General features: G+C 28.8%; 13 protein-coding genes across 13 annotated transcripts; 6 read left to right on the forward strand and 7 right to left on the reverse strand.

Moving 5' to 3' along the window:
- Positions 1–3,710: 3,710 nt before the first annotated feature.
- BN7_4666 (CREG family protein) lies at positions 3,711–5,270 on the forward strand (the record flags this gene model as incomplete). The annotated part of the gene is made up of 1 exon (XM_011274779.1): positions 3,711–5,270. The coding sequence occupies one exon, from the start codon at positions 3,711–3,713 to the stop codon at positions 5,268–5,270; it is 1,560 nt and encodes a 519-aa protein (XP_011273081.1).
- A 320-nt stretch (positions 5,271–5,590) lies between these two features.
- BN7_4667 (Rhomboid protein 2) lies at positions 5,591–7,990 on the reverse strand (the record flags this gene model as incomplete). The annotated part of the gene is made up of 3 exons (XM_011274780.1): positions 5,591–6,011; positions 6,115–6,193; positions 7,381–7,990. 3 exons carry the CDS (start codon positions 7,988–7,990, stop codon positions 5,591–5,593), a joined length of 1,110 nt encoding a protein of 369 aa, XP_011273082.1.
- A 222-nt stretch (positions 7,991–8,212) lies between these two features.
- On the forward strand, positions 8,213–8,927 carry VMA11 (H(+)-transporting V0 sector ATPase subunit c'; the record flags this gene model as incomplete). The annotated part of the gene is made up of 2 exons (XM_011274781.1): positions 8,213–8,229; positions 8,522–8,927. The coding sequence occupies 2 exons, from the start codon at positions 8,213–8,215 to the stop codon at positions 8,925–8,927; spliced, it is 423 nt and encodes a 140-aa protein (XP_011273083.1).
- A 207-nt stretch (positions 8,928–9,134) lies between these two features.
- Positions 9,135–10,595, reverse strand: RVB2 (RuvB family ATP-dependent DNA helicase reptin; the record flags this gene model as incomplete). The annotated part of the gene is made up of 1 exon (XM_011274782.1): positions 9,135–10,595. One exon carries the CDS (start codon positions 10,593–10,595, stop codon positions 9,135–9,137), a length of 1,461 nt encoding a protein of 486 aa, XP_011273084.1.
- Positions 10,596–10,898: 303 nt separating this feature from the next.
- On the forward strand, positions 10,899–12,032 carry ENV7 (putative serine/threonine protein kinase ENV7; the record flags this gene model as incomplete). Its single annotated transcript, XM_011274783.1, has 1 exon — positions 10,899–12,032. The coding sequence occupies one exon, from the start codon at positions 10,899–10,901 to the stop codon at positions 12,030–12,032; it is 1,134 nt and encodes a 377-aa protein (XP_011273085.1).
- Positions 12,033–12,286: 254 nt separating this feature from the next.
- On the forward strand, positions 12,287–12,826 carry ADD37 (Add37p; the record flags this gene model as incomplete). The annotated part of the gene is made up of 1 exon (XM_011274784.1): positions 12,287–12,826. One exon carries the CDS (start codon positions 12,287–12,289, stop codon positions 12,824–12,826), a length of 540 nt encoding a protein of 179 aa, XP_011273086.1.
- A 206-nt stretch (positions 12,827–13,032) lies between these two features.
- SUI3 (translation initiation factor eIF2 subunit beta) lies at positions 13,033–13,896 on the reverse strand (the record flags this gene model as incomplete). Its single annotated transcript, XM_011274785.1, has 1 exon — positions 13,033–13,896. The coding sequence occupies one exon, from the start codon at positions 13,894–13,896 to the stop codon at positions 13,033–13,035; it is 864 nt and encodes a 287-aa protein (XP_011273087.1).
- A 282-nt stretch (positions 13,897–14,178) lies between these two features.
- YAR1 (Yar1p) lies at positions 14,179–14,781 on the reverse strand (the record flags this gene model as incomplete). Its single annotated transcript, XM_011274786.1, has 1 exon — positions 14,179–14,781. The coding sequence occupies one exon, from the start codon at positions 14,779–14,781 to the stop codon at positions 14,179–14,181; it is 603 nt and encodes a 200-aa protein (XP_011273088.1).
- Positions 14,782–15,133: 352 nt separating this feature from the next.
- RTP1 (Rtp1p) lies at positions 15,134–17,926 on the forward strand (the record flags this gene model as incomplete). Its single annotated transcript, XM_011274787.1, has 1 exon — positions 15,134–17,926. The coding sequence occupies one exon, from the start codon at positions 15,134–15,136 to the stop codon at positions 17,924–17,926; it is 2,793 nt and encodes a 930-aa protein (XP_011273089.1).
- Positions 17,927–17,948: 22 nt separating this feature from the next.
- On the reverse strand, positions 17,949–18,677 carry BN7_4675 (WW domain-containing protein; the record flags this gene model as incomplete). Its single annotated transcript, XM_011274788.1, has 1 exon — positions 17,949–18,677. The coding sequence occupies one exon, from the start codon at positions 18,675–18,677 to the stop codon at positions 17,949–17,951; it is 729 nt and encodes a 242-aa protein (XP_011273090.1).
- Positions 18,678–19,676: 999 nt separating this feature from the next.
- MRPS5 (mitochondrial 37S ribosomal protein uS5m) lies at positions 19,677–20,648 on the reverse strand (the record flags this gene model as incomplete). Its single annotated transcript, XM_011274789.1, has 1 exon — positions 19,677–20,648. The coding sequence occupies one exon, from the start codon at positions 20,646–20,648 to the stop codon at positions 19,677–19,679; it is 972 nt and encodes a 323-aa protein (XP_011273091.1).
- Positions 20,649–20,974: 326 nt separating this feature from the next.
- Positions 20,975–22,477, reverse strand: GPC1 (glycerophosphocholine acyltransferase; the record flags this gene model as incomplete). Its single annotated transcript, XM_011274790.1, has 1 exon — positions 20,975–22,477. One exon carries the CDS (start codon positions 22,475–22,477, stop codon positions 20,975–20,977), a length of 1,503 nt encoding a protein of 500 aa, XP_011273092.1.
- A 653-nt stretch (positions 22,478–23,130) lies between these two features.
- On the forward strand, positions 23,131–24,348 carry BN7_4678 (alkene reductase; the record flags this gene model as incomplete). The annotated part of the gene is made up of 1 exon (XM_011274791.1): positions 23,131–24,348. The coding sequence occupies one exon, from the start codon at positions 23,131–23,133 to the stop codon at positions 24,346–24,348; it is 1,218 nt and encodes a 405-aa protein (XP_011273093.1).
- Positions 24,349–24,423: the final 75 nt, after the last annotated feature.

Consider the following 24,423-nt stretch of genomic DNA (forward strand, 5'->3'; position numbering starts at 1 on the left):
ACGGTTTAATTTTAAACGAAAAACGGGTCTAGTGGGATCTCAACTCTGAAGATTGAGACTATAATCAGTTGAGTATTATAATTAGTTTGACATGAAGAGGAATTTAACAAAATCCAGCTCAAGTAGAAGGATATACTTAGAATCAATTTCATATCTGATGAGGATGTATGCTCAATTCATTCGATTAGCAAGAAAAATTCACGTAACTAAGCTGTTTAATCGTGTATCGCTAGTCAAGAACTAAAGGTTATAATTGATAATTTGTACTTGAAGCAATTTCTTACGAATCAACAATCACCATTGTTCCATTGGTTATAACTTATAACGGGTCATATCACACATGAGACACATTATGATTACATACTATGTACAATCAGACACTTCAATTGATTCGAAACTGTTATCAATGATATCACTTCTGATGAATGGAGATTGAAAACAATCGCTTTCCGATACTTATACCCCAGACCCCAGTGTATAACGTTATAACCAATTAACATATTTTATTTGCAATCTACGGAGTTCTGGACAAATTGATTTGTTATAATCCACATACTGTTACATTAAAGGGTTCATCAATTCCACTATCAACAAGTTGCAAATAACAATCGAACATCTTAACGTCACTATATATATCACTACATTGGTCAATATTTGTATAGTCGATTATTGAACTCTTAATTAAATTTTACCAACAATTGAACTGCCTATAATTGCAACGTTGCAATTGAATATGGATTTAGTTTGATGTATCAACATACCTTGACCTGAGAATAAGACATTAACCAAGGATAACCCACTAGTTGGTATATTATTAACCTGTATAATAGTTAAATCTTGATGTGGCACAGATTTCTCTTTTTCAATTCTGGGACAATTTCTCCTAAAATGCTATATATTTTGAACTGATCTAATTGTCTTCCTCCGTGATTTAAGATGACAAAACCTTCAAACCCAAGTTCAACAGAGTTAATAACGTATTCAACACTTTGGACTCCTTGGAATATAATTTCAAACGTTTGTAGACTCAGTGATCCTGATTAAATCATCCCAATTCAAATCTTATATAAAGATTTGCATTTTAACGTAATCTAATTTATCATAGATACGCTTCATGTTCACTTCTATCTAATTGGCAACATCAACGATAAAGAAAATAGCTTTAGTTTTACCAATCTCTTCTGTTTCTTTGGCTTTTCCCAGTGCTTCATCAAAACTCTTTTCAAGGTTTATTTGTAACTATTGATCAACTTCTTCATTGCCATGTGAATTGGCTCTTTATTGTAAAGGAATGGTAACTTAACCCTGGAATCACTTGGATCAAATTGTTTTTTCCCCTACGTGGGAGGCAACTCACCTTCATTGACACCGTCAAATAAAGCTCCATGAAAAGCAGTTATATGGAAAGGCAAAGGCGAATATGAGCCTAAGGCATCTGTATTTAATGAGATTTGTGAAACACTTATCAACACTCTTGCTTTGAAATATATTCTTCTGAAAGCTTTTTGTTTGTCCCTTACTGTCATTTTAGTTCAGTTTCAGGTTTCAATAATTTCTAAGGCATCGGTTCAAAAAATTTCAAGGTATATCAAGTTTGGTATAAGTTTGGTAATGTTTAGATTGAAATTCTTGAATTAATTTGAATCTCAAATCTGCAGGAAAATTTGATAACTTGTAAGCCCAAAGTTTATAGCGATATCATTTGACATGTATATCATTTACCATCCGTTGAATTAACAATACTTAATCTATGGTTATTTTGTTCTTCAGTCATTTATGAGCGACACCGAAAGAAACGATCTAAGTTCCTTCATACCATGGATTGATTCAAGTAAACTAAGGGGAATATCACAGTATCATCAACCATACTATACGTCCTGGGACATCTTTACCACAAACCGAGACATTAAATATTCTCATCGGCTTGTAATTCAATTGCAATATAATCTAATCAACCTTTCAGATGGTATTTAATGTAGGAATGTATCTCAAATCTCAAATCTCAAATCTCAAATCTTACCCTTTATATGATATAAGTTTCTGCTTACCAATTTATTATGTAATCATTGCCCAAAATTATGAATAATTAGGTATAATTCAAAACATTTCTAAGAAATCATAGCGTTTTTAATATAGTATAGTATTTTTAAAAGTATCTAGTATTTATTTTTAATATTTTTGGAAGAATTGAAGAGGTTTTAAATTTTCACTTTTTTCTAAATATTTCATTCAAAGGTAACCAAAAAATTTTGGATGCAGTTAATTTTTTTTCTGAAATTTGATTAAATTAAACAATATTTTTTTTTGGAATTTAACTTAAATAAAAGTATTTAAAGATATTAGAGACTTAAAATATACCCAATTTGTGATTTATTTATGAAAATATTAGCTTTGTTCTATTAAAATTTATGATTCAAAAATCATAATATTATATAAGCCATTACATAATATCACACAAATCAATGACGTCACATAAGATTAATTTATAACAGGATATAAGATTAAGATATAAGGTACAAGGTATAAGACTTAAGTACTACTCATGATGGTTCAGATTCAGTAGGTTCAACATGATCGAATATCCGTTTACTTTTAGCAAGAGCCCTATGATCAAGTCTTAAATATATGTGATGGGCGTACCACTCTGATTCAAGATATATCATGATATAATTAATTATCAGGAGTCATACACAGACAATTATTTTAACTACAAAGTACCTTGTGTATGTATAGCTAATTAATAATTTTGAAGTATAAATACTGACACTAAGGGGAATTCAGTAGATAACTTATATAGCTTTCAGTATGTCGAATTTTACATATCATGGTTCAGTATTTCACCAGACTGTAATTCATCAAACACACGCCCGCTGGTAAGTTGTAATATAAGTGAAGAAACCTAAGCAAGGTTTTGAGTAAATTAATAAGTATGCCACTATGCCCATGCACTCATAGATCAAACCCAAACCTAAGCCTCATTTGTTAAAATCCATATTTTTGTTGCAATGATTCAAGATCTATTTGATATATGCGTGTAATTAATACCAACGGAGCTGACTTAGCCTTGATTAATGGGCATCCAAGTTGTAACGAAAGAACATATAATCTGTACACTGCAGTGTAAAGTTTAAACACACTGGAAAGATTCAATGGTAGCTATGATTTATGGATATTATTCTTATCAAATCTCACTTGATTGTACATCTCAAGTTTCACACAGAGAATACTAGTCTCTAATATCCAAAAAAATAGCCTATAATGAATCAATATCCTCCATGAGCCATCTTTCAATATGTCACCACTCCATAATCAAAAATTAATGGACCAAATCTCTGACTTCAGCTGAATTTCAATGTCACGTATTCTATCGGTAATAAATATCCTTAGCATTTATATACTAATGAAAACATTGAAATACACAGAGAACAGGCCAACAAAGGAGCCTTAACTATTATCTTTTAACTGGTAACTTGGACCTTGGACCAGAAGAGGCTTAACACTTCCTAGCAGTATGCATTTGTATTTTTTTATGCCTGTGGTTTTGGTGTATAAGCCTCCATTAAAAGTTTGATTCCATATCGGGGTGTTTTGAAAAAAAGTGGTTCTATGAAGTTCTCCTTTATAGATTTAAAAAAATCTCAAATATTACAACTCTTGAACTTTTCCATTAAACATCAACAGATTATCAACAGATTGTTAACTACAATATCATGAAGTTATCTGTCTTAACAGCCTTGGCTTCCGTATTGGTCGCTGCTGATGCTATTCAAGTCTGGAAACGTCCTACTGTGGAAGATGCTGCGGTTAACGCTAGAACTTTGATTCAAAGAGAATCTTTAGCAAACATCAACACTGTTTATCAAGAAGGTGACGATAAAGGTTTACCTGCTTCTTTTGTTGAATACTATACCGATTGTGGTGATGGTAATCCAGTTATCTTAGCTATTGATATGGCTACTTCTTTCAGAAATGTTAAAGGTGGTTCCCCATATTCATTGACCGTTAGAGTTGGTGATCACGCACCACATGAACAAGTTGATCCAAGATATCCTGGTAGTAGACCTCATTCAGTTGCTGGATCTCCAAGAATCAATTTGAGAGGTAAATTTGAAACTGTTAAAGAAGAAGAAGTTGATGAATTACAAAAATGTTTCTTAAAACGTCATAAAGATGCTGCTTGGTGGTTACCAGGTAATCCAATTCATTCATCACATTTTGTTAAATTTATGGTTGATGAAGCTTATTTCTTAGGTGGATTTGGTGATACTGGTTATATTGGTAAGATTCCAAAAGAATTATATCAAAATGCTTCTTCTATTGACAATGGTCGTCCAGAACATCATGAAGATGATAAAGAAGAATTTGTTAAACAATTATCTGAAGGTGATGGTTCAAATTGGGGTTATGATGCTTATATGTTACAACATAGTTTAAAATCATCAATTAAATCTACATTCAAGAAAATTGATGGTGAAATCAAAGCTTTAAAAGAATTATTGAATGAAGAAAAGGAAATTAAAGAAGGTCAAACTTATGCAGATGAAGAACAATTAAAAGAATTTATCAAGGCTTCTAAAAATAAATTTTCCAAAAGAAATGAAGAACAAGTCCCATTAACCATTCCAGAAGTTAATCTTTCATCTGAACAAATCAACAAATTGATTAATGAATTAGAACAATTAAAGACTGATTTCTTGCAATTTGGTCAAAAATTAATCGAAAAAACTACTGGTGATAAAAAAGTTGAGGAATTAAAATTAGAAGAAGTTGAAGAAAGTGATGAAGAAGAAGAATTTAAACCAAGACACCGCAATTTTAAACACAAAAAAGCTAAATGTAATGGTAAAGGTAGAATTGGGAAAGATCATAAAGACGTTGGCTTCAAGAAACATCATGAAGGAAAACCAAACCATCATGAAAGAAGACCAAAACATCATGAAGGAAACCCAGAGGATCATGAAAGAAGACCAAACCACCATGAAAGAGGACCAAAACCATTATTAGCTATGATTTTTGACTTCTTCACAGGTGGTAACCCAGAACACTTAGGTCCAAGACCACATCATTCAGGTCCAAAAAAACCACATCATTTCAAAGATGATAATGAAGATGAATTGAGTAAAGAAGATTCAAAAGAGTTCAAACATTTTAAACATCATGATTTCAAACAACGTCGTCCAAAAAATGTTAAATTTGAATCAGATTTTTCATCAGAAAAACGTTCACCAAAGAACATCAAATTAGGTCTTGAAAATATTAATTTAGATTAATTTTCTTCTTTAATATTGAATCTCGATGATTTGATCTAATTAGATTAAAGGTGTATGATTACCTTTTTATTATTATGCTTTATGAAGCATGTCAACTTGTAATTTTTATATCGTTTAAAGATTGATTTTTTTATTTTATTTTATTTTAGGAACAGAAACAACAACAGGGAAGAATTATTGGGATTTTTTTTAGCTTTTTTTAAATATATGTTATTCAAATAGTACAAGTTGAAGATATAAATATATGTTTTACTTTATGATATGATCTTTTTGACTAATATACACTATTATAGTTGAATTCTAGCTTCTATTGAAATGTTTTAAGCACCTAAGACATGACCTTGACCTTGGAAAGTAGGATTAGATGTAGCTGGTGTAGTAGTCGATGTAACATTTGGGTTTGTAGTTGGTAAGATACTTTCAGATTGACCCAACAGAGAAACATAATCAGTATTTTCTCTTAAATTTTTAGCTTCAACTTCTCTATAATATATGAAAATTGATGGGATAAGATTAATTAATCCATCTAATTTTGTTTCAATCCATTCAATAACTTTGGAAGGTGGTGCAAGTTTACCTAAATAACCAAAAGCAAGGGCATAACCTGCAATTAAACCAAATAAATGACCAAAGAAACTTGAACCTGGTAAGATAATTGAAATTAAGATTAATGGACCAAAAGGAGTGAAAATTGTTGGTAATGAATAAGTTGGAGTGATTTGGAAAGTTGGTTTAATAAGACTTTCCTTATATGCAAAATAACCAGCAAATGAAAAAGCCCAAGCACTATAAATTCATGAATTGTTAGTATATTTCATCTTGAATCAGATTTAAAAACACATACCTAGCGCCTAAAACTTTTGTATTTGGAAATAATAAAACACCTAAAAATGAATATGGCAAAGCGGTAGCAACAGCGAGCACTATGAAAACATCACCAGTTAGTATCAATTTCCAACAAGAGTTAAAAGATCAAAAAGACATACAATTTAATATCACACCGGTGTAAACTGTCCCATGTCTTCTTTCAAATTGTGATAATGGAGTTATCAAGGCAAGAACATTCATCAAAACATGGAAAATAGAAAGATGACCCAATGGGTATAATGAGACTCTGTTCACTAATTTAACACATGTTAGTATCAATAATCAATAGTATAAGGTTCATGGCACTCACAATCTAATTTAAATAAATCACTTGGTGAAAGAGAAATGAAATCATTAATATTGATGAAAAAATTCAAAATGTATAAGAACGGTAAGAAGATTGTTAGACCAATTGTTAATGCTGGTGGATAATCACCACCGATTGGGAAGTATTGACGAAGAATGGCCAAGTTGGAACTCATGATATTCCCTTTTGTAGTTTTTGGTTTCAATTGGATCTAATTGAAATCGTTTAATGCTGATAAAATTTGGCGTGTTTTTTGTTGATGTTTTTCAGATTTTTTTAAAAGCGAGATTTTTGATCTACTATATAAAAATTTATATCAAAACAATGAGATCAGAAATCTTCAATTATAAGAAATAAAAGTATCATAAGAAGTAATGGAGAATGGATTGTGTATTTAAATTGAATTATTTGGGAGAAAGAGGCAAAGAGTGTTAAAAAAATTCAATAATCTTCTGTTTATGTGGTGGCATTTACTCCACGATTGGTTTTGATCTTCCCAAATCATGATCTAGTAAATATCTTATAAGTGACAGTTCAGTTGCAGTCATTCATTGATGATATTCCTACTGTTCCAATTATTGATTGTGAAAACCACCTTTTTGTTTCCCTCTAGGCTTATAATTAGACATTATTGCAGAATCCGGATACCTATTCTCTCAGAGTGGTGAGCTTAAATTATAACTGATTCTCTGGAGCTTCAATTCATGAACTAGTCAATAATAAGTGGTCATCATATAGTCTCTCATGGATAACTCCAATTGAACCTTTATTCAAATCCTTTAGTGTATTACTATCTCTCACCAAAATTAATCACCATTCTTCAAAAAATTTATAATATGATTAATTTTTTCAATTTCATTTCTTTCTTTTGGTAATTGCTTTAAAGGAAAAGTTAGTATAAAAAGCAGAAGCAAAACAGCTGATAATAAAATATACATACGTCTTTAACTGTTTTCAAATCACCTAATGATTCTTCATAATCTGCTATAAGATCACTCAAACGAAGTTTGACACCTTCATTGTATAACTTTTCATGTTCATCTAGTTCATCTTGTTCATTATTATCATTATCATCATCACCCCCGTTTTGTAATTCATGTAATTCTTTTTGTAATGAATCAATTTTTGATAACGATTGATTAAATGAATCTTCATAATTTTGTTTAATTTCTAAAGGTTTTTCTCTTCTCATTTTGGTTAATTTAATTGTTTCTCTTTCAACTTCTTGATAAGCTTTACGAACCTGGTCTTGTAAAGAAAAATCAAAAGGTTCAACTTCATTTGTTGGATTTTCTAAAAGAGATCTTAATGTATTTTGTTCACCTTCTTTCAATTCATCAATATCCAAAGAATCTTTTGAAGCTTCAAATATCTCATATATGAAATCATTCACCAAAGATGAGACTCTTCCTTTCAAAGGATCACTCTCATCAGCAGTTGGAAGATATAAATTTAATTTATCAGTAGCAGCTTTGGAGAATTGGACCTGCAGATGCTTCACGTCTTTCAAGCTCAGATTGATCTTCCCATGGTTACCAGAGGACATCACCAACAACAATACCAAACAACAGCCAGACAATGAACTTATCAATCAAAAGATTGTTCAAAGATTGTTCAAAGATTGTTCAAAAATTGTTCAAAAGTGTCAAAACTTCTTTGAAATATAAACAATTAAAATTAAAATGTAAACAAAGAGATTCGCGAATCGGAAATAAAATATACAAATCCGGGTAAATAATAAATTATTATTACATAATCATATTCGCGAATGATTTTTGGATTTGAGTACGTTTAAATGAAATACAACCATTTAAATTTAAAGAACTAATAAGAGAATTATAATTTGATAACTTCAATTAATCAATTGGATTTGAAAATGTATGTGATTATTGATATGGGATGATATATGAGGAATTCAGACTAACATATTTCAATCAGGTCTGAAGTTGCAAACGAATTTGCTCCAAATTTTGCTCCTTTTTTTGGATTTGCAGGGTGAGTTTGATTACAATGTTTATCTATCTAAAGATAATATACTAACTGGGGCCTTTAGATGTGCCGCTGCTATGATCTTAAGTTGTGCAGGTGCTGCTATTGGTACTGCTAAATCAGGTATCGGTATCTCAGGTATTGGTACTTTTAAACCAGAATTAATTATGAAATCTTTAATACCTGTTGTTATGAGTGGTATTTTATCAGTTTATGGTTTAGTTGTTTCTGTTTTAATTGCAGGTGGGTTATCACCAACTGAAGAATATACTTTATTTAATGGGTTTATGCATTTAGCTTGTGGATTAGCTGTCGGATTTGCATGTTTATCAAGTGGTTATGCAATTGGAATTGTTGGTGATGAAGGTGTACGAAAATATATGCATCAACCAAGATTATTTGTTGGTATTGTTTTGATTTTAATTTTTGCTGAAGTTTTAGGTTTATATGGAATGATTATTGCATTGATTTTAAATACTAAAGGTTCTGGTTAATCTTAATAAAATCTTATCAGTTTATATATATAAAAAATTAAATTTGAAATTTTTAATTTATTTCATAAAAAGTATACAATAAAAATACATATCAAAAGAAGAAGTTTTAGATTAGTTATAAAATAATAATCTTGAATAAATTGTAAACAGCAGAATAAACTAAGAATAAACTAAAAACTAAACTTTTCTGTGTTTCTAATTAAGAATCTAATTACTGGTGTCCATAGCATCACCATTATTTGTAGTGGTTGCTTCTTGTGGTTGTTGTGATTGTTGAGTTTCAGTTTGTGATTTTTGACCACCAATGTTAACATTACCAGAATCATCAATATATTGATCAGAAAATTCTTGTAAATATGAAACAGATCTTGCAGAATCTAAAAATAATATATAACTTCTATTAATATCTTGTAATTCCACAACTTCACTTCTTCTTTTCAAAGCTAATTGATTTGAAACTGAGATTAAATTTGATGCATAACGTAAACTTGTTTCTTGGCCAATTTTAGTTAAAAGATTTAATGCATCAGATTGTAATTCAACTTCTTCTTCTTGAGCTCTAATTGATAAAATTTGTTTAATTTCTGATTCATTATAATTTGAAGTTTGAATAATAATCGATCTATCTAATAAATCTAATGGTAAACCATGAGGAGATTTATAGTTTGTACCTCTGGTCTTTGTAACACCTCTATTAGTTGCCATTATAACAATTGGAGAAAATTCATCTTCTAAAGCTCTATTAATAAATGAAAAAGATTCTATATCCAACATATGGACTTCATCAATGAATAATACACCTGGAACAATTTCAGCTTTACCTTCTTCTTTCCATTCTGCAACTTTTGTATTAATTTGATCTCTAACTTCAGATCTAATTTCACCTGTATCACCACTAAATAAAGCTAAAAATCCTTGAGATCTTGAATTTATAACATCAATTTCATGTAATGAAACTGTATGAACAACGGTTTTACGTGATTGTAATTCACCTTCAGGACATTGAACAAATTTTGTATCAGGACCCATTGCATCATAATCTCTTGATCTTGTAAAAGATCTCCCCAATTTAGTGATTTTACCTGAAGATTTATCAATAGAAATAACATCACCAGCTAAAACTTTTTCAGAAGTTAATCCATCAATCATCTTATTACCTAATTCATAAATAGTTTCCATATCTGTAGTTTTAATTGTTAATTTACCTTGTTTATGACCACCAGTTATAGATCTATCAATTTGAATTTCAACAACTTCACCTTCAATCAATTCAGTTTCTTCTTTAATTTTAACACCAATAGATTTTCTAAAAGCCTGGGTTAAAGCTTCAGTTTTACTTAATTCTAATGAGAAAATTTCTGAACCTGCAATTGCAGTAAATGGAACATCTTTACCTAATGATTGTGAAAGACCCATAGCAATAGCAGTTTTACCTGTGGAAGGAGGACCAGCAACCAAAACAGCACGACCTGCAATGGTACCATTTTCCACCATTTTCAAAATCACACCAGCAGCTTTTCTTGCCTTGAATTGACCAACCATACCTTGACTTGATTGATCTCTTGGTTGTAAATTATCATCAAGACCTAAACCTGAGATGTGTGAGTGTGCTGCTATGAGCGAGAGCCCTTTCAAATCCTTGTTCTGGTTGATTGTTTGGATGGACATTCTCTCTTTTGTATCTTGATCTTTATTGGTTGATTGATACTTTTTGTTGATTGTTTGTTCTTTGTTTTGTTGATGTTTAATTGATTTTTTTGCCTATGTCTTTTTTTTTTCTTCCTGACTTTTTTTCATTTTTAATTGGAATCAAAAAATCTGTCAAAATATAAAAAGACACAAAATTCCGTGGATTTTAATCAAACAACGAACAACAATTGAACAATATTAAACCACGATTTCAACTACAATTGGTCAAGATAGATTAAGGTTCTTTTGTCACAGCTGGATTTTACACACCCACTTTATCTTATGTCGTTTTTATTGGATTGTTTCCCCTGTTTTAGTTCCCAACCAGAGCTTAGAATAAATAAATCAAAATTCAAGATTCTTAAACTATTAGGAGAAGGTGGGTTTTCATACGTTTACCTCGTCGAGGCATCAAATGGTGCTCATTATGCCTTGAAGAAGATCAGATGTCCCTTTGGTGCTGAAAGTGTCAAGATTGCCATGACTGAAGTTGAAAATTATAAAGAATTCCATTCTCCTTATATCATTAGAGCAATAGATTCAAATATTATTCAAGAAGATGATGGATCCAAAACAGTTTATATTCTTTTACCATTTTTCGAAAGCTCATTACAAGATATAATAAATTCTAATGTTATTAATGATACAAAGATGGATGAAGTTGAAGTTATAAGGATATTCATTGGAATTTGTAGAGGTTTACAAAATATGCATAGACATCATATTAGTGTTAATAAACATCCAACTTTAACAGATTTGGACTCAAATAATATTGATGAAGGAGATGAACAAGATAATTTATTACTGGACAATGATGATGATGATGGTGAATCTGAAATTGATACATTACCTGGTTTAGTTAATAGTGGGAATAACCAAGGGAATGACGAAGACGATGATGAATTTAATGATGCTACAGAGCTAACTTCTACAATAGCATATGCTCATAAGGATATAAAACCATCAAATGTCATGTTATCAAAAGATGGATTACCAGTACTTGTTGATTTAGGTAGTTGTTCAAAAGCTAGAGTTAAGGCTAAAACAAGAAGTGCAGCTATTGCTATTCAAGAGTTAGCTGCTGAACATTGTACATTACCATATAGAGCACCTGAATTACTTGATGTGAAAACGGGTTCCAAAATTGATGAAAAAATTGATATTTGGTCACTTGGATGTACATTATATGCATTATTATATGGATGTTCACCATTTGAATATGAAGAAAATGAAAATGGTGCAAGTATTACATTAGCAATAAGTAATGGTACCTTAAATTTCCCTAAAAAGGGTGATTTATATTCAGATGAATTGAAAAGTTTGATCAAGATGTGTATAGTGATTGATCCTGAAGAACGTCCAAGTATTGAAGATGTTCTTTCTAGAGCCTTAGAAGTTCAATCACGAATCGGATAAATATAAAAGGGGTATTTCTAAACACGAGGAATTCGAATATGACATTGCAATTGTAAAAAAATCGTTAGATTATAGAGATAATTGTCATTTGAATTGTTTATTTGTTTGACAGGTTCATCACCATTTGTGTTTCGCGAACCGTGTTTTGGAATCTCTGAATTATACAAAAACAGAAATTGGGAAAAAATTATAGTATACGTTTCATCTTTTTGTGAACTATTGGTTAATAAAAAAGGTTATTGACTAAGGTAGTGATGACCAGTTATCAAAACGTTCAAGAGTCCCAGATCAAAGGGTATAATGACTGTCCAATTTTGGATTATTCTTCAAAAAACTCAAGTTCAACATCATTAAAATCGAGAAGAAGGTTGGTGTCACAATTAAATAATACCATTACAACAAATCTTGATGGTTCAATACCCAAACCTCCAACTTCTTTAAAACCACCATCTTTCAAAACTCATGAATCCAATGAAACTGGTGAAACAACCACTGATCAACCTACTACTGAATCTATATCAGATGAAGAATTACTAAAATTAGTGGAAAAAATTATAAAGTTACCAAATTCATTACCAGAACGTGAATTTAATCATTATTCTAAGAGAATATTGGATAATTTTCAAAAGGGTATTAATAATGAACAATATAAATTGATTATCTATAAAAATTTACAAAATTATTCTAATAAAGAACAAGTTAAAAATGAATTAATTAAATTTATTCTATCAAATGATGGTGTATCAACTTGGTGTTTACCATTAAGAAAAGTTTTAGAAAATATTAAAATATAGAGATTTCTTTATAATATTTATTGTGCTATTAAACTATTATTATTACTACTATAGGAAGACATTGGATGTTGATTGGGTACTTACAAATTGGGATATTATCTATAATAAAAAGGTCATTAATTTTTATATTTAATTGCAAATAAAATTTAATTTATAATAACTTGAATGTAGCCATAAGTTTTTGATATATGAAGGAGAAAACCCTATTACATCTTCTTTCTCTTACCAATTTGAGCACTGAAACCAGTTTTAATTGAACTAACAGATCTTGTTGAACCACAACTATTACAAACCAAGAAAAACAATCTGTTTGAACTTTCCTTTTTCAATTGTGTGTTGATAGATTTACATGTTTTACATGTAACATATTCAATAATATATCTTCTCAAAACATTTTCCAATTGTTTTGGTTGGAAACGACCTTTAATAATTAATCTTTTTTGACCATCAACAGAACCTGAAGTACCTAATTCCGCAAATAAATATGAAATCAAATGTTCAGGAGATCTTTGCAGTTTTTCACTAATTTCTTGAACATTGGCAAATGCAGTTTTTTTATTACCTTCTCTTTGACAAACTGGTGGAGGGATTTTGAATTTTGTACCTGATCTTTCACCAGCTAATTCTGGATTGTTTTTCTTTAAAATTTGGAAAAATCTTGATAATAATCCATCATAAGGTAAACCATATTTAGATTGTTGAGCATTAACATCATCATCTGTTATAGTTTCTGCTGTATTTGTATTTGTTGTATTTGTTTCATCTAAACCTAATTTTTCCAATTGTTTATCAAAATCATCATCAGGAACTGGCGTACTACTCTTCTTCTTCTTTTTTTTCAATTTCAATTCACCTAATGAATCTGTAACATCATCAGTATTTATTTCATCAGCATCTGGAGTTGATTTTGAATCTTTTGATTTCTTCTTCTTCTTCTTCAAACCTGATAAAACATCATCAACTTCTGGAGTAGCTTCATTGGATTCTTCAACCGTTTTAGTTGACTTCTTCTTCTTCTTTTTCAAGGTTGGATCAAACCCTAAATCGACATTTGTTTCTTCAACAGACATGATCTTATAAATTAGTCTTATCTATCTATATCTTTTTGTCTTGTGTTATTAATTTTTGTTGATTTACTCACATTTTTTTTTTAAATTTGCCATTTTTTTTTCCACCAAAAATTAAAACTCGCAAAAAAACAAAATGCGCGAAAATACAAAACGAAAAAATCATGAATTTCCGGTTTTGTGGCTTTACGCCATTTTTACGAAATATACTTGCGGGTAAAAATGCCAGAATTTCCTAATTTGGATAAAGTAGTATAACATCTAATTATTTATTCAAAAACACACTTATAAACTCAAATTCTTTGTTCTTTCCTCTATAAACTCTTCATTTGATTGTAATGATGCTAATTTTTCTTTAGAAATTTGTTCGATTTCTTCACCAGGTTTAATTTTAACATCACTTTCATTATTAATATTAATATTAACATTACCTTCTTCATCAGCAATTGGTTCGACATCATATTTTTTCAAGAAATAAGTTTCTACTTCATCTTTATTATTATTTTCAGCTTCAAAAATTGGATCATGTTGAAATTTATTTTTAATAAAAGCATCTGCTTCATATTCATCACATAATAATTTAACAATATCCAAGTAACCATTTAATGAAGCCCAATGCAAACAAGTATTACCTTCATTATTTTGTGAGTTTATAAGCTTTGTAGCTTGATCTTTAGATATTTTGGATAATAAGTATTTAACAACTTCTAAATGACCATTCCCACAAGCCATGTGGATTGGATTTGTTAATGTATGTTCATCTTTAATCTCTAGTAATAAATCACCATCTAATTCTTCAAAAATTTCTTTTAAATCGTCTAGATCCCCATGTCTCGCAAGATCGATTATCACGTCGTATTCCTCTTGTGTGAGCTTTTGTTGAACCATTCTAAAAAGTCAAAAGTTTGAATAGAAAACTCAAATTACAATGAATTTTTTGGTTCTTTTCATACTTTTTTCAATTTTGATATTTAAATTTAATTTTTTTTTCTAAATGTTCGCGAATATTTAAAGCTCATCGATTTTAAACGCCATCATGAAAACATAAACAAAGATGTTACGAATCTAAGAAGAAAGTACAATTTAAGAGGTTTTTTGAGTGACTGCTTTTGAAGGTTGTTGTTGGTTGAATTGGCAGTCGTGTTAATACTTGGTATTTCGGTGATCTGTGGTGCTTTTTGGTTTTGTTATTCTGTTTTTTCTGGCTTTCTTTGGTTATATTAGGCTGATCTAGGTTAAGATGCCACCTAAAGGTATAAATGTTCCACAATTTACAAGAGAAACTAAGCTAGATTTATTATTCCAAAGTCTATCACAATTCATAGAAATTGATGAAAATGATTCTAATGATGCTTTAACACAACTATATGATAAAATTGATCAAGATGGAAATCAAGAAGAAACCAATAGATTAGTAAAATTACAAATTGTAATGGATAAATGTTTCCAATATTTAATTCAAATTCAAAATCATTCTTTAATTCAAATGGAATCAAACAGAAAGTCAAACGATCCGGAGAAATCTCATTTAATTACAATTTCATTACATGATATGAAATATTTTAATGAATTATTAAATATAATAATTATACAAGGTGTTTATTCTTGTTTACCGAAAGGAATTGGTATACCTTTAGAACAAAGAAGGTTGAAAAATTTCAACAAAAAAACCAAGAAATTTTCATATCAAAAAATTCCAAATTCAAATGAATTACTCTTGTATATAATTAAACAGCTGGAAACTATTTTCGATAAAGGTGGGGATGTTAAAGAGTTATTACTTAAAGGTAGTGGATTAACTGATATATTTACTGGCTTAATTACATTGATATTAGATCATGATTCAAATTTGATTAATGTTTTCAATAAATTTGAATTGAAAAGTGATACATATAATTTGTTTAGTATCTATACCATTTTATTACAAACCACTACAAATCCTAAATATCAGTCATTTATAAGTGAAAGACTAACAAATTTAACAATAAATCGTTCAAATGGTGTTATAACTTTAATTGATTTCATAGTGGGGATAAGAGATGATGAAGAAATTAATATTGATAAATTTAATAACGTTAATAGAATTTTAATGTCAAAACCTAAAAATTTATCAAGTGTGATATATTTCAATAAATTATTTGATCAAATTTATGAAATTTTAGTATTTGTTAATAGACCAATTATGTTGTCAGTTATTGTCAATTTTATAAGAATATTATATTTTAAGAACAAAAAAATTATTCAAGATTTTCTATTTAAAAGAATTTGGAAGTTACTGAATCCAATAACAACCAATTTCCATAATGGTGATACTATAGTTGATGCAAAACAGTTAAATGATGTTATAAATGTATTAATTTCATTAACAAAAGAAACAACACCAGAATTTCTGAATGAATTATATTCACAAATTATATTAAATTTATGGGCTTATTATTTATACCTAAGGAAGAAGAATCATGATTTTGCTTCAATTTTAGAAAATTTATTAACTTCATTCTTTACAATAACTTCAAATAATGAATTTTTGGAAAATATTATATTAAATTTGGCTAAAACCTCTGGAGAAAATTGGGAATTTCAAACAATTTTAGAAAATAAATTATCCAAAATTGTTAAAACTAATGATTTAGAAACTATATCAAGTGAAGAAATTTTTGATGATTTAGATGTTGGATTAAATTCAATAGTTTCAATTTTGAAAAATTTAGATAATGATATAATAAGGAAACAATTTTTAATTGTTTTGAATAGATGGATAACAAAACAAACCACCACAGTAACAACATTAAATGATGAAAATCCATTTTTAATATTAATTGATTTGAAATTTTTAGAGAAAATTAATGACAATTTTAAAGATTCTTTAATGGATAAACCTGAAGACTTATTAATTGTCATTGAAAAATTATTGGTTTCCAAGTCTTTAGGTAAAGATGCATTAGAAATTGAAACAAATGATAATCTTGAAGAAAATGGTGAAGTTGATTCTGATGATGAAGATGAAAATGATGATCAAGTATCAAGTTCTGGTGGTGGTATAGGTGTCTTATTAGAATTATTATCAGCTATATTATCAGAAACTAATGAATCAGAATTATTTAAACATAAAACAACGCTAGAGAAAATTTCAAAAATTTTAACCAAATTTTCAGATGATAAACAATGTATTGCATTACATAAAAGAATTGAGTTTTTCCTAAAAACTGATCATAAATCTACACCAATCAATGATGAACTCAGCAAAGATAAAGAACTTTTAGAAAAAGCTATAACTAGTATCAATGATCCATTAACTCCTATAAGAGCCCATGGGCTTTATTTATTAAGACAATTAATCATCAAAAAATCATCAGTATTGACTTTAGATTTTGTTTTAGAATTACATATAGTTCAATTACAAGATCAAGAACCATTTATTTATTTAAACGTTATAAGATCATTAAATGAATTAATTGAATTTGACCAAGAGGGGACCTTAGAGTTTTTATTAAAATTTTATAATAATTCTGAGGAAAAATTAGATGATCGATTAAAAATTGGTGAAGTTTTAATTAAATTTATTGAAAAATCAGGTGAATTGTTTATGGGTCATTTGGCAAATAATGTTATATCAACAAATTTACAAATTATTCGAGATTTCAATCAAGATAATAGAATTAGAATGTCTTCAATGTCTATTATTGGTCAATCTTTAAGAACTAATGCTATTGGATTGGATTCTTTCATTAAAGATGCATTAGATTGTTCAATTGGGATTTTGGAATTTGAAAAAGATGTTATAATGTTGAGAAGTTCAATTGTTTTAATTAATGATTTGATTTCATTTGGTGGTTTAGAAATTGTTCCAAGGGGGTATGGAGAAAAATTGAAGAATTTATTAGAATATACTAAGATAAACCCTGAAGTTGATTATTTATTATTAGAACAAATTAATAAAGTTTTAGAAATTATCAATGAATTAATTTTGATTAAATTTAAACCAGTTCTAAATAATCAATTTGATAATTTAAAAATTCAAGAATTGAAATGATGAAATATATGAAAAAAGCTGGTTATTCAGCTAACCATTTTTTCAATTTATCTTGTTTTTTCAAATTTTTTTGGATTTTAAATTGTTTAATTTGTTGTTTTGATACTTTATTTTGATTCTTATTGGTCTTTTTGGAATTTTGGTTATTTAATGTATGTATAGACTGGTTCAATTCTTGTGAATATAAACTTTTTGAACCATAATCATTAAAATTAACATCATCTTTAAAAGGTTTTATATCTTTCAGTTCATTTTGTAATTCAGTTGATGTTATATTAGAGTTGCTTTGATCATCTAATTGATTATCTTCAAATTTCTTTTTCAATGATTCAACTTGTTTATATTTTTCAAACGTTGATAATTTTTGGAAATTGGAATCATTTTTCAATTTTTTCAATTCTAATTCATATGGAGTGGTTTCTTCAATCTCAAATGATAATTTTGGTGGTTCAAATGTTGGTAAATTTTGATTACATTCATCATTTAAAGTAACTCTTGGATTTATCCATTGTTTTATCTTTGTTTTAGTGTTATAAAAGAAAAATCTTTGTGTTTGATTATCGAAATGATGTTCCCATCCATCATCTTCCCCTTTTTCAATCACTCCATTATCTTCTTTTATTGTATCTTTATTATCATTTGTGTCAACTTGCTTAGTATTCTTAATTAATTCTTTTGAACGGGGAAGTTTACTCTTTTTGTGATTAATCTTTCTTGTTGGTACTGGTTCATTCGGGAGTGGTGGATTCATTATAATATTTTATCTGTATATCTAATATAAATTACGGTTTCCAATTCAATTTCCAATAGATCTTCTTGATACTTAACTATAAATCTTGATCTAATGAGTATATATAAAAGAAAAATTAAAAACAGCGATTACATAATCCCGAACCCCGATTAAAAGCGCCTTTCGCGAATCTTTCTTTTTCCACCAAAATTTCTTTTTCTTCACACTTTTCACCCGAAATCACGTGAATTTTAATAAATTTGTATACGCGATGAGAATTTGACACACAATTATTGAAATTAGAAATTAGGAGATTCAAATATTTATAAATACTGGGATGGAAGGCGTATTTTCTTAGTTTTATAATATTTAGAATCATTATTGATCAACAGAAAGTTAGTTCAAAAACCACTTAAAACAACCTTTAAAACAAATATACCCATATAATCACAATGTTCGCTCAAGTCATAAAGTCCTCCACAAAACAATACACTTCAATCGCCACAAAGCAAGTCATTGGTGCTCGTTTATTTAGTTCATCTTCAGTTGCTAAATTTAGTGAAAGAGATTGTGATTGTACTTGTAACAGAAAAATCCCAGTTATGATTTCTAAAATGCCAGAATGTTCAACTGATTGTTCATGTGATAACTAAACTGGATGTTATCACGTCTTTATTTATATGAATATTTGTACAATAGGGAAAATATTTAGGAATAATTAAACTTCTTTAATTGCATTTTTTACACTTGGTATTTATTAATTGGTATATGTTCATGGTATATGTGCTGATGTGATATGCTGCTGCTTATATAGATACCCTGATCAGCTATATCAACTTTTAATACTCTTTTTTTTAACTTATATATTAATGATGGATTTTGGTTTAATATCGGATAAGGAATATAAAGATTATAATTTTTATTTAAAATACAATGTAGATTATATGCTTCATAATATTTAATCTTAAATACATGTTTTTGGTTTCCCACTATATACAAACATCATACTTTTCATTTGAATCATGATGAATAATAAGTTTTACGTAAATCAACAACTTTTTTACCACGATTTAATGATAATTCTTCTAATGTCTTTTGTGAACTTAATGCTTCCACAATACCTTTAGCAATTTTCATACCATTTCTTGATTTATAAATTTTTGCACTAAGATCTTTAATACCTGCAATTTCACAAATTTCAAAAAGATAATGATTAACTCTTAATCCAAAACCTTTAGGTGCTGATCTTAAATGTAATTTACAACCATGATAATTATGATCAATATCACCAATAATTGTACGATCTTCAAATCTTGGAATATATGTTAAATTTTTAACTGCATTCCAATGAGCTTTACGTACTGCACCAGACATTTCTGCTCTATCTTTACCTTGTCCTACACCAACCATACCATTTTTATCACCAACTATCACAATGGCAAAACTTGATCTAATTTTACCTTTAGCAGTTTGATTTGAAACTCTCTTCATAATTAATGGACGAACATGTAATTTTTCAATATATTCTTTTGATAATCCAGTTAATATACTTAATCCTTTAGCAATTTCACTATTTTTATTTTTTCTTGTAGATGCATCAGCTGGTGGATGATAACCTGGAGGTGGTGACATATTACCAACTTGTAAAGGTTTTCTCCAATCAACTTTATGAGGTTCTTTAATTTGTGCATGATCCCAAAATGAATCAAATTTTGCAAAATCATCTAAATATTGTGGTGCAAATTTAACTTTTTTATGTTTTTTTTCATAATAATCTTTTGGTGAAACAACAGTTTCTGCTAATTTAATACTTTCTAATAAATCATCTGAATAAAAATTTCTTAAATAGTTTAAATGTTGTTCTTTTCTTGCTTGAGTTGATTGTGTTGTTGATTGATTTTGATTGAAAATTGTTGAATTTGAAAATGCTCGTATTGAATTTATATTATTTCCTAATCTTTTCGAAAGACAGGATTTGAATGAAGGAATCATATTATAAGTCCTTATACCTTTTTCTATTTTACCCTTGATTAGATCTTCAATGTTTTTTTTCACCATACACTAGTTATTTTTCAATTTTTCATTTTTCAACATCTTTTTCATGAAAATTTCCAACTTTTTTCAATCACCAAAATTACATAATCACAGCGCAGATGCTTAGTAAGAGCCATACAAAATTATAATGAAAGGTAATAAATTATTAATTGTTCTTTAAAAAACGCCATCTGAGAAATGAATATAAATATATAAATGTATAATAATCCAAGGGAATGAAATAAAAATAAGCCAAAACTGAAATTAAGAAAAAAAAAGTAATTCTATATCTTCTTTGGTTGAGAAATTGCAGGATGTTTAAAAACTGAAGTTGATGCAGCTGTACTATTAAGTGGCACATCTTGATTTTTTGGAGAATTTGATGCATTTGAAGTACTTGGTGTAGTTTTATCATCTTCAATTTCTTCAAATGTTTCGTTTTCACTAGTTTGTAATTCTTCAATTTCTTTTTGTAATCTTGCAACTTCTTTTTCTAATCTTTTACCATAATAATCAACATAATAAGTTGCACCATTATAACTTGCCCAAAGAAAGATAAAAGTTATAAAACTTGAAGCTAAATGTCTATATGCAAACCAAATTGGACAAATTGACATTGTTAATAATTGATAAAAGTATTGAATTAATGTAAATGCAACAACTGGAAATGGATCAGGTAATGAATTTACAAATTTCCCTAAAATATTTTTACCAAATGATTTTCTTAACCATTCAAATGATGTAATTCTACCAGCTTTAATCTTTTGAGCTCTTTTAACTGTGATGAAATAATGATACAATGATTGCCAAATTAAATAATATAATGATGTCCATAAGATACCTGATATGAAATTCCATTGTGTTAATTCCGCTGCACCTGGGAATCTAATCAATTTATAATCTTGTGGTAAATGATGAGTTATAACAAGCATAACAACTGGTGGAGTAATATGAATGAATGAACTTGTTGTTTTATCAATTGAATGTAAAACTAATGAATTTCTCCATGTAATAATTGCCCATGATAATGTACCAAATGTAAATGCAAAACATGAAATATATAAATGTTTTGACCAAGGGAAAACCCAAATATATAATAATAATAAGATATTAACATAATAACATAAATCTGCAAGGAAATAATGATATGCCTTCTTATAATAAACATAAAATCTAATTGGTAATAAAATTGCAGATAATACTGTATAGTAAATATGGAAATATTCTGGTGCAAAACCAACTATAAAACCAGCTGCAAAAATGGCATAAATTGCCAGGGAATAAAAAATCTTTTCAGTTGCAGAAGCATAGAAAACATTATATAATCTTTGATCTAAGTTACCAACTTTATCTAATAAATTTTTTTTGAAACGATCTAAATCTCTTAATTCTTTAATATATTTTTCACTTTTTTTTGAAGTATTATTTTTCAAATCTTGTAATTTATTAAATGATTTTTGTTTAACTTTATTATATCTTTTAGAAATTGAATTTGTTGTTGTTGATAAAGGATCTAATAACTCTAATAATGAAATTTTCTCTGTAGGAAACTCCACAGAACTATTATAAGCACTATTTGAATAAAATAAAGGCGAACCTGAAGGTGTTATTGAACTTGAAGAACTATTTGATCTTCTTTGACTGAATGATCTTCTTTGTGGGGTATTTGAACCATTTGAACTATTTGAACCTGTATTTGATTGTGTTCCATCATTGGCAAGTACTTGATGCTCAGGTATTAATCCCTCATCTGGCGGTTTAATAGTGGAAGATGAATTAGCAGACATGATATCCTTCTATGTCTCTCTTGATAGATAATCTTCAATATTCAACACGAGTTTACTGAAATTCTTAGTATCAATTTCAATGCTTTCAATTTGCCTTTGTTTTATTTTGATTTTGAATTTGATTTTGAATTTCAAAGAACTCGTGCTTTATTTTGAAATTCTTCACATGTCACAATTGCTCATCGCGTCCCAAAACGGAAATCCCGACGCACGTGATACAACTTGCATTCCAGTGACACGGAAAGTGATGACAGAGGGTATGAATTTTTTACTATTTATCATGAATATTTGAAGTATTTTGCAAGTATTATAGTATATATGTAAGAGTGTGTTGAATATACGAAAGTTTAGTGCAACGTGCCAAATTTATGATATCCGAAATACCCATATATCAAGGCTTATGGTATAATGGTATAATCATTTGGTCTTTATCAATGTTCAGTTGCTGTGCAGCATTACTAATATTAAGGACATAAGCTCGATTACTAAGTTAAGCTTTAACTAAATATCTACTAAACTTAACTTCTATTTTAAATTTAAATACTTTAGCAATCAAAAATAAAAGTACTTAAACCAGATTATGTTTCCAATATAATATCATCTAAATCTTCATACACTTCAATATCGTTGAAATTCAACAATTATAGGTGATCATGTCTGAACAAGAAACTCAAGCATTAGGCCAAACAAAAGCATTCGAACCAATTAAAGTTGGTACCAAAGAATTATCAACCAGATTAGTCTTAGCTCCATTAACAAGATATCGTGCTGTAAATGATCATGACCCATCAGATTTATCATTAGAATATTATACTCAAAGAGCTCAATATAAAGGTTCATTACTTACAACTGAAGCAACTTTCATATCAGAGGAAGCTGGTGGTTATCCAAATGTACCAGGATTATGGTCTGACACTCAGACAAAAGCATGGAAAAAGATTGTTGATTCTGTTCATTCAAAAGGTGCTTTATTCAATGCTCAATTATGGAATTTAGGTAGACAAGCTGATCCCGAATATCTTTCAACTCAAAAATTACCATATATTAGCGCTTCTGATATTTATATGGATGACGCATCTAAAGAGAAAGCTTTGAAATTCAATAATAAACAACGTGGTTTGACCAAAGCTGAAATAAAACAACATGTTGAACAATATGTTAAAGCTGCTAAAAATGCTATTAACGGTGCTGGTTTTGATTTTGTTGAGGTTCATGCTGCAAATGGTTATTTAATTGATCAATTTTTACAACCAATTTCAAATAATAGAAAAGACGAATATGGTGGCTCTGTAGAAAATAGATCAAGATTCCTCTTGGAAGTTGTGGATGCAGTTTGTGAAGCTGTTGGATCTTCCAAAGTTTCAGTTAGATTATCACCTTGGGGTACATTTGGGTCAATGGGAGGACAAGATGATCCAAACATAATACCAACTTATTCATATGTCGTATCAGAATTAGAAAAAAGAAGAAGAAAAGGTAATGAATTAGCTTATATCTCCCTTGTTGAACCTAGAGTTAGTGGTGATAATGATACTGATAATCATGTCAATGCAAATAATGATTGGATTTTATTGATTTGGAAAGGTATAGTTTTAAGAACAGGCGGATTTGCTTCAACTACACCGGATTATAAAAGATTATTTGATACAATTACTATCAATGATAGAACTTTAATTGGTATTGGAAGATATTTCTTATCAAATCCTGATTTTATTACCAAAGTTCATGATGGTTTACCATTAAATGCTTATAATAGAGATACTTTCTATACTCGTGGTAGTTTAGGCTATACAACTTATCCTAATTATGGTGAGGATGCTATATCAGATGATGATCCAAGAGCTCAAAGAGATTCAAATACAATAGTCTAATTATAAAAATAAAATATATAAATAATTTAAACTATATATAAATATATGAATTAGTTAAACATATAAGTTGTTGAT

The sequence above is a fragment of the Wickerhamomyces ciferrii genome, contig 00179, assembly GCF_000313485.1.
Source record: "Wickerhamomyces ciferrii WGS project CAIF00000000 data, strain NRRL Y-1031 F-60-10, contig 00179, whole genome shotgun sequence".
NCBI lineage: Eukaryota > Fungi > Ascomycota > Saccharomycetes > Phaffomycetales > Wickerhamomycetaceae > Hansenula > Hansenula ciferrii.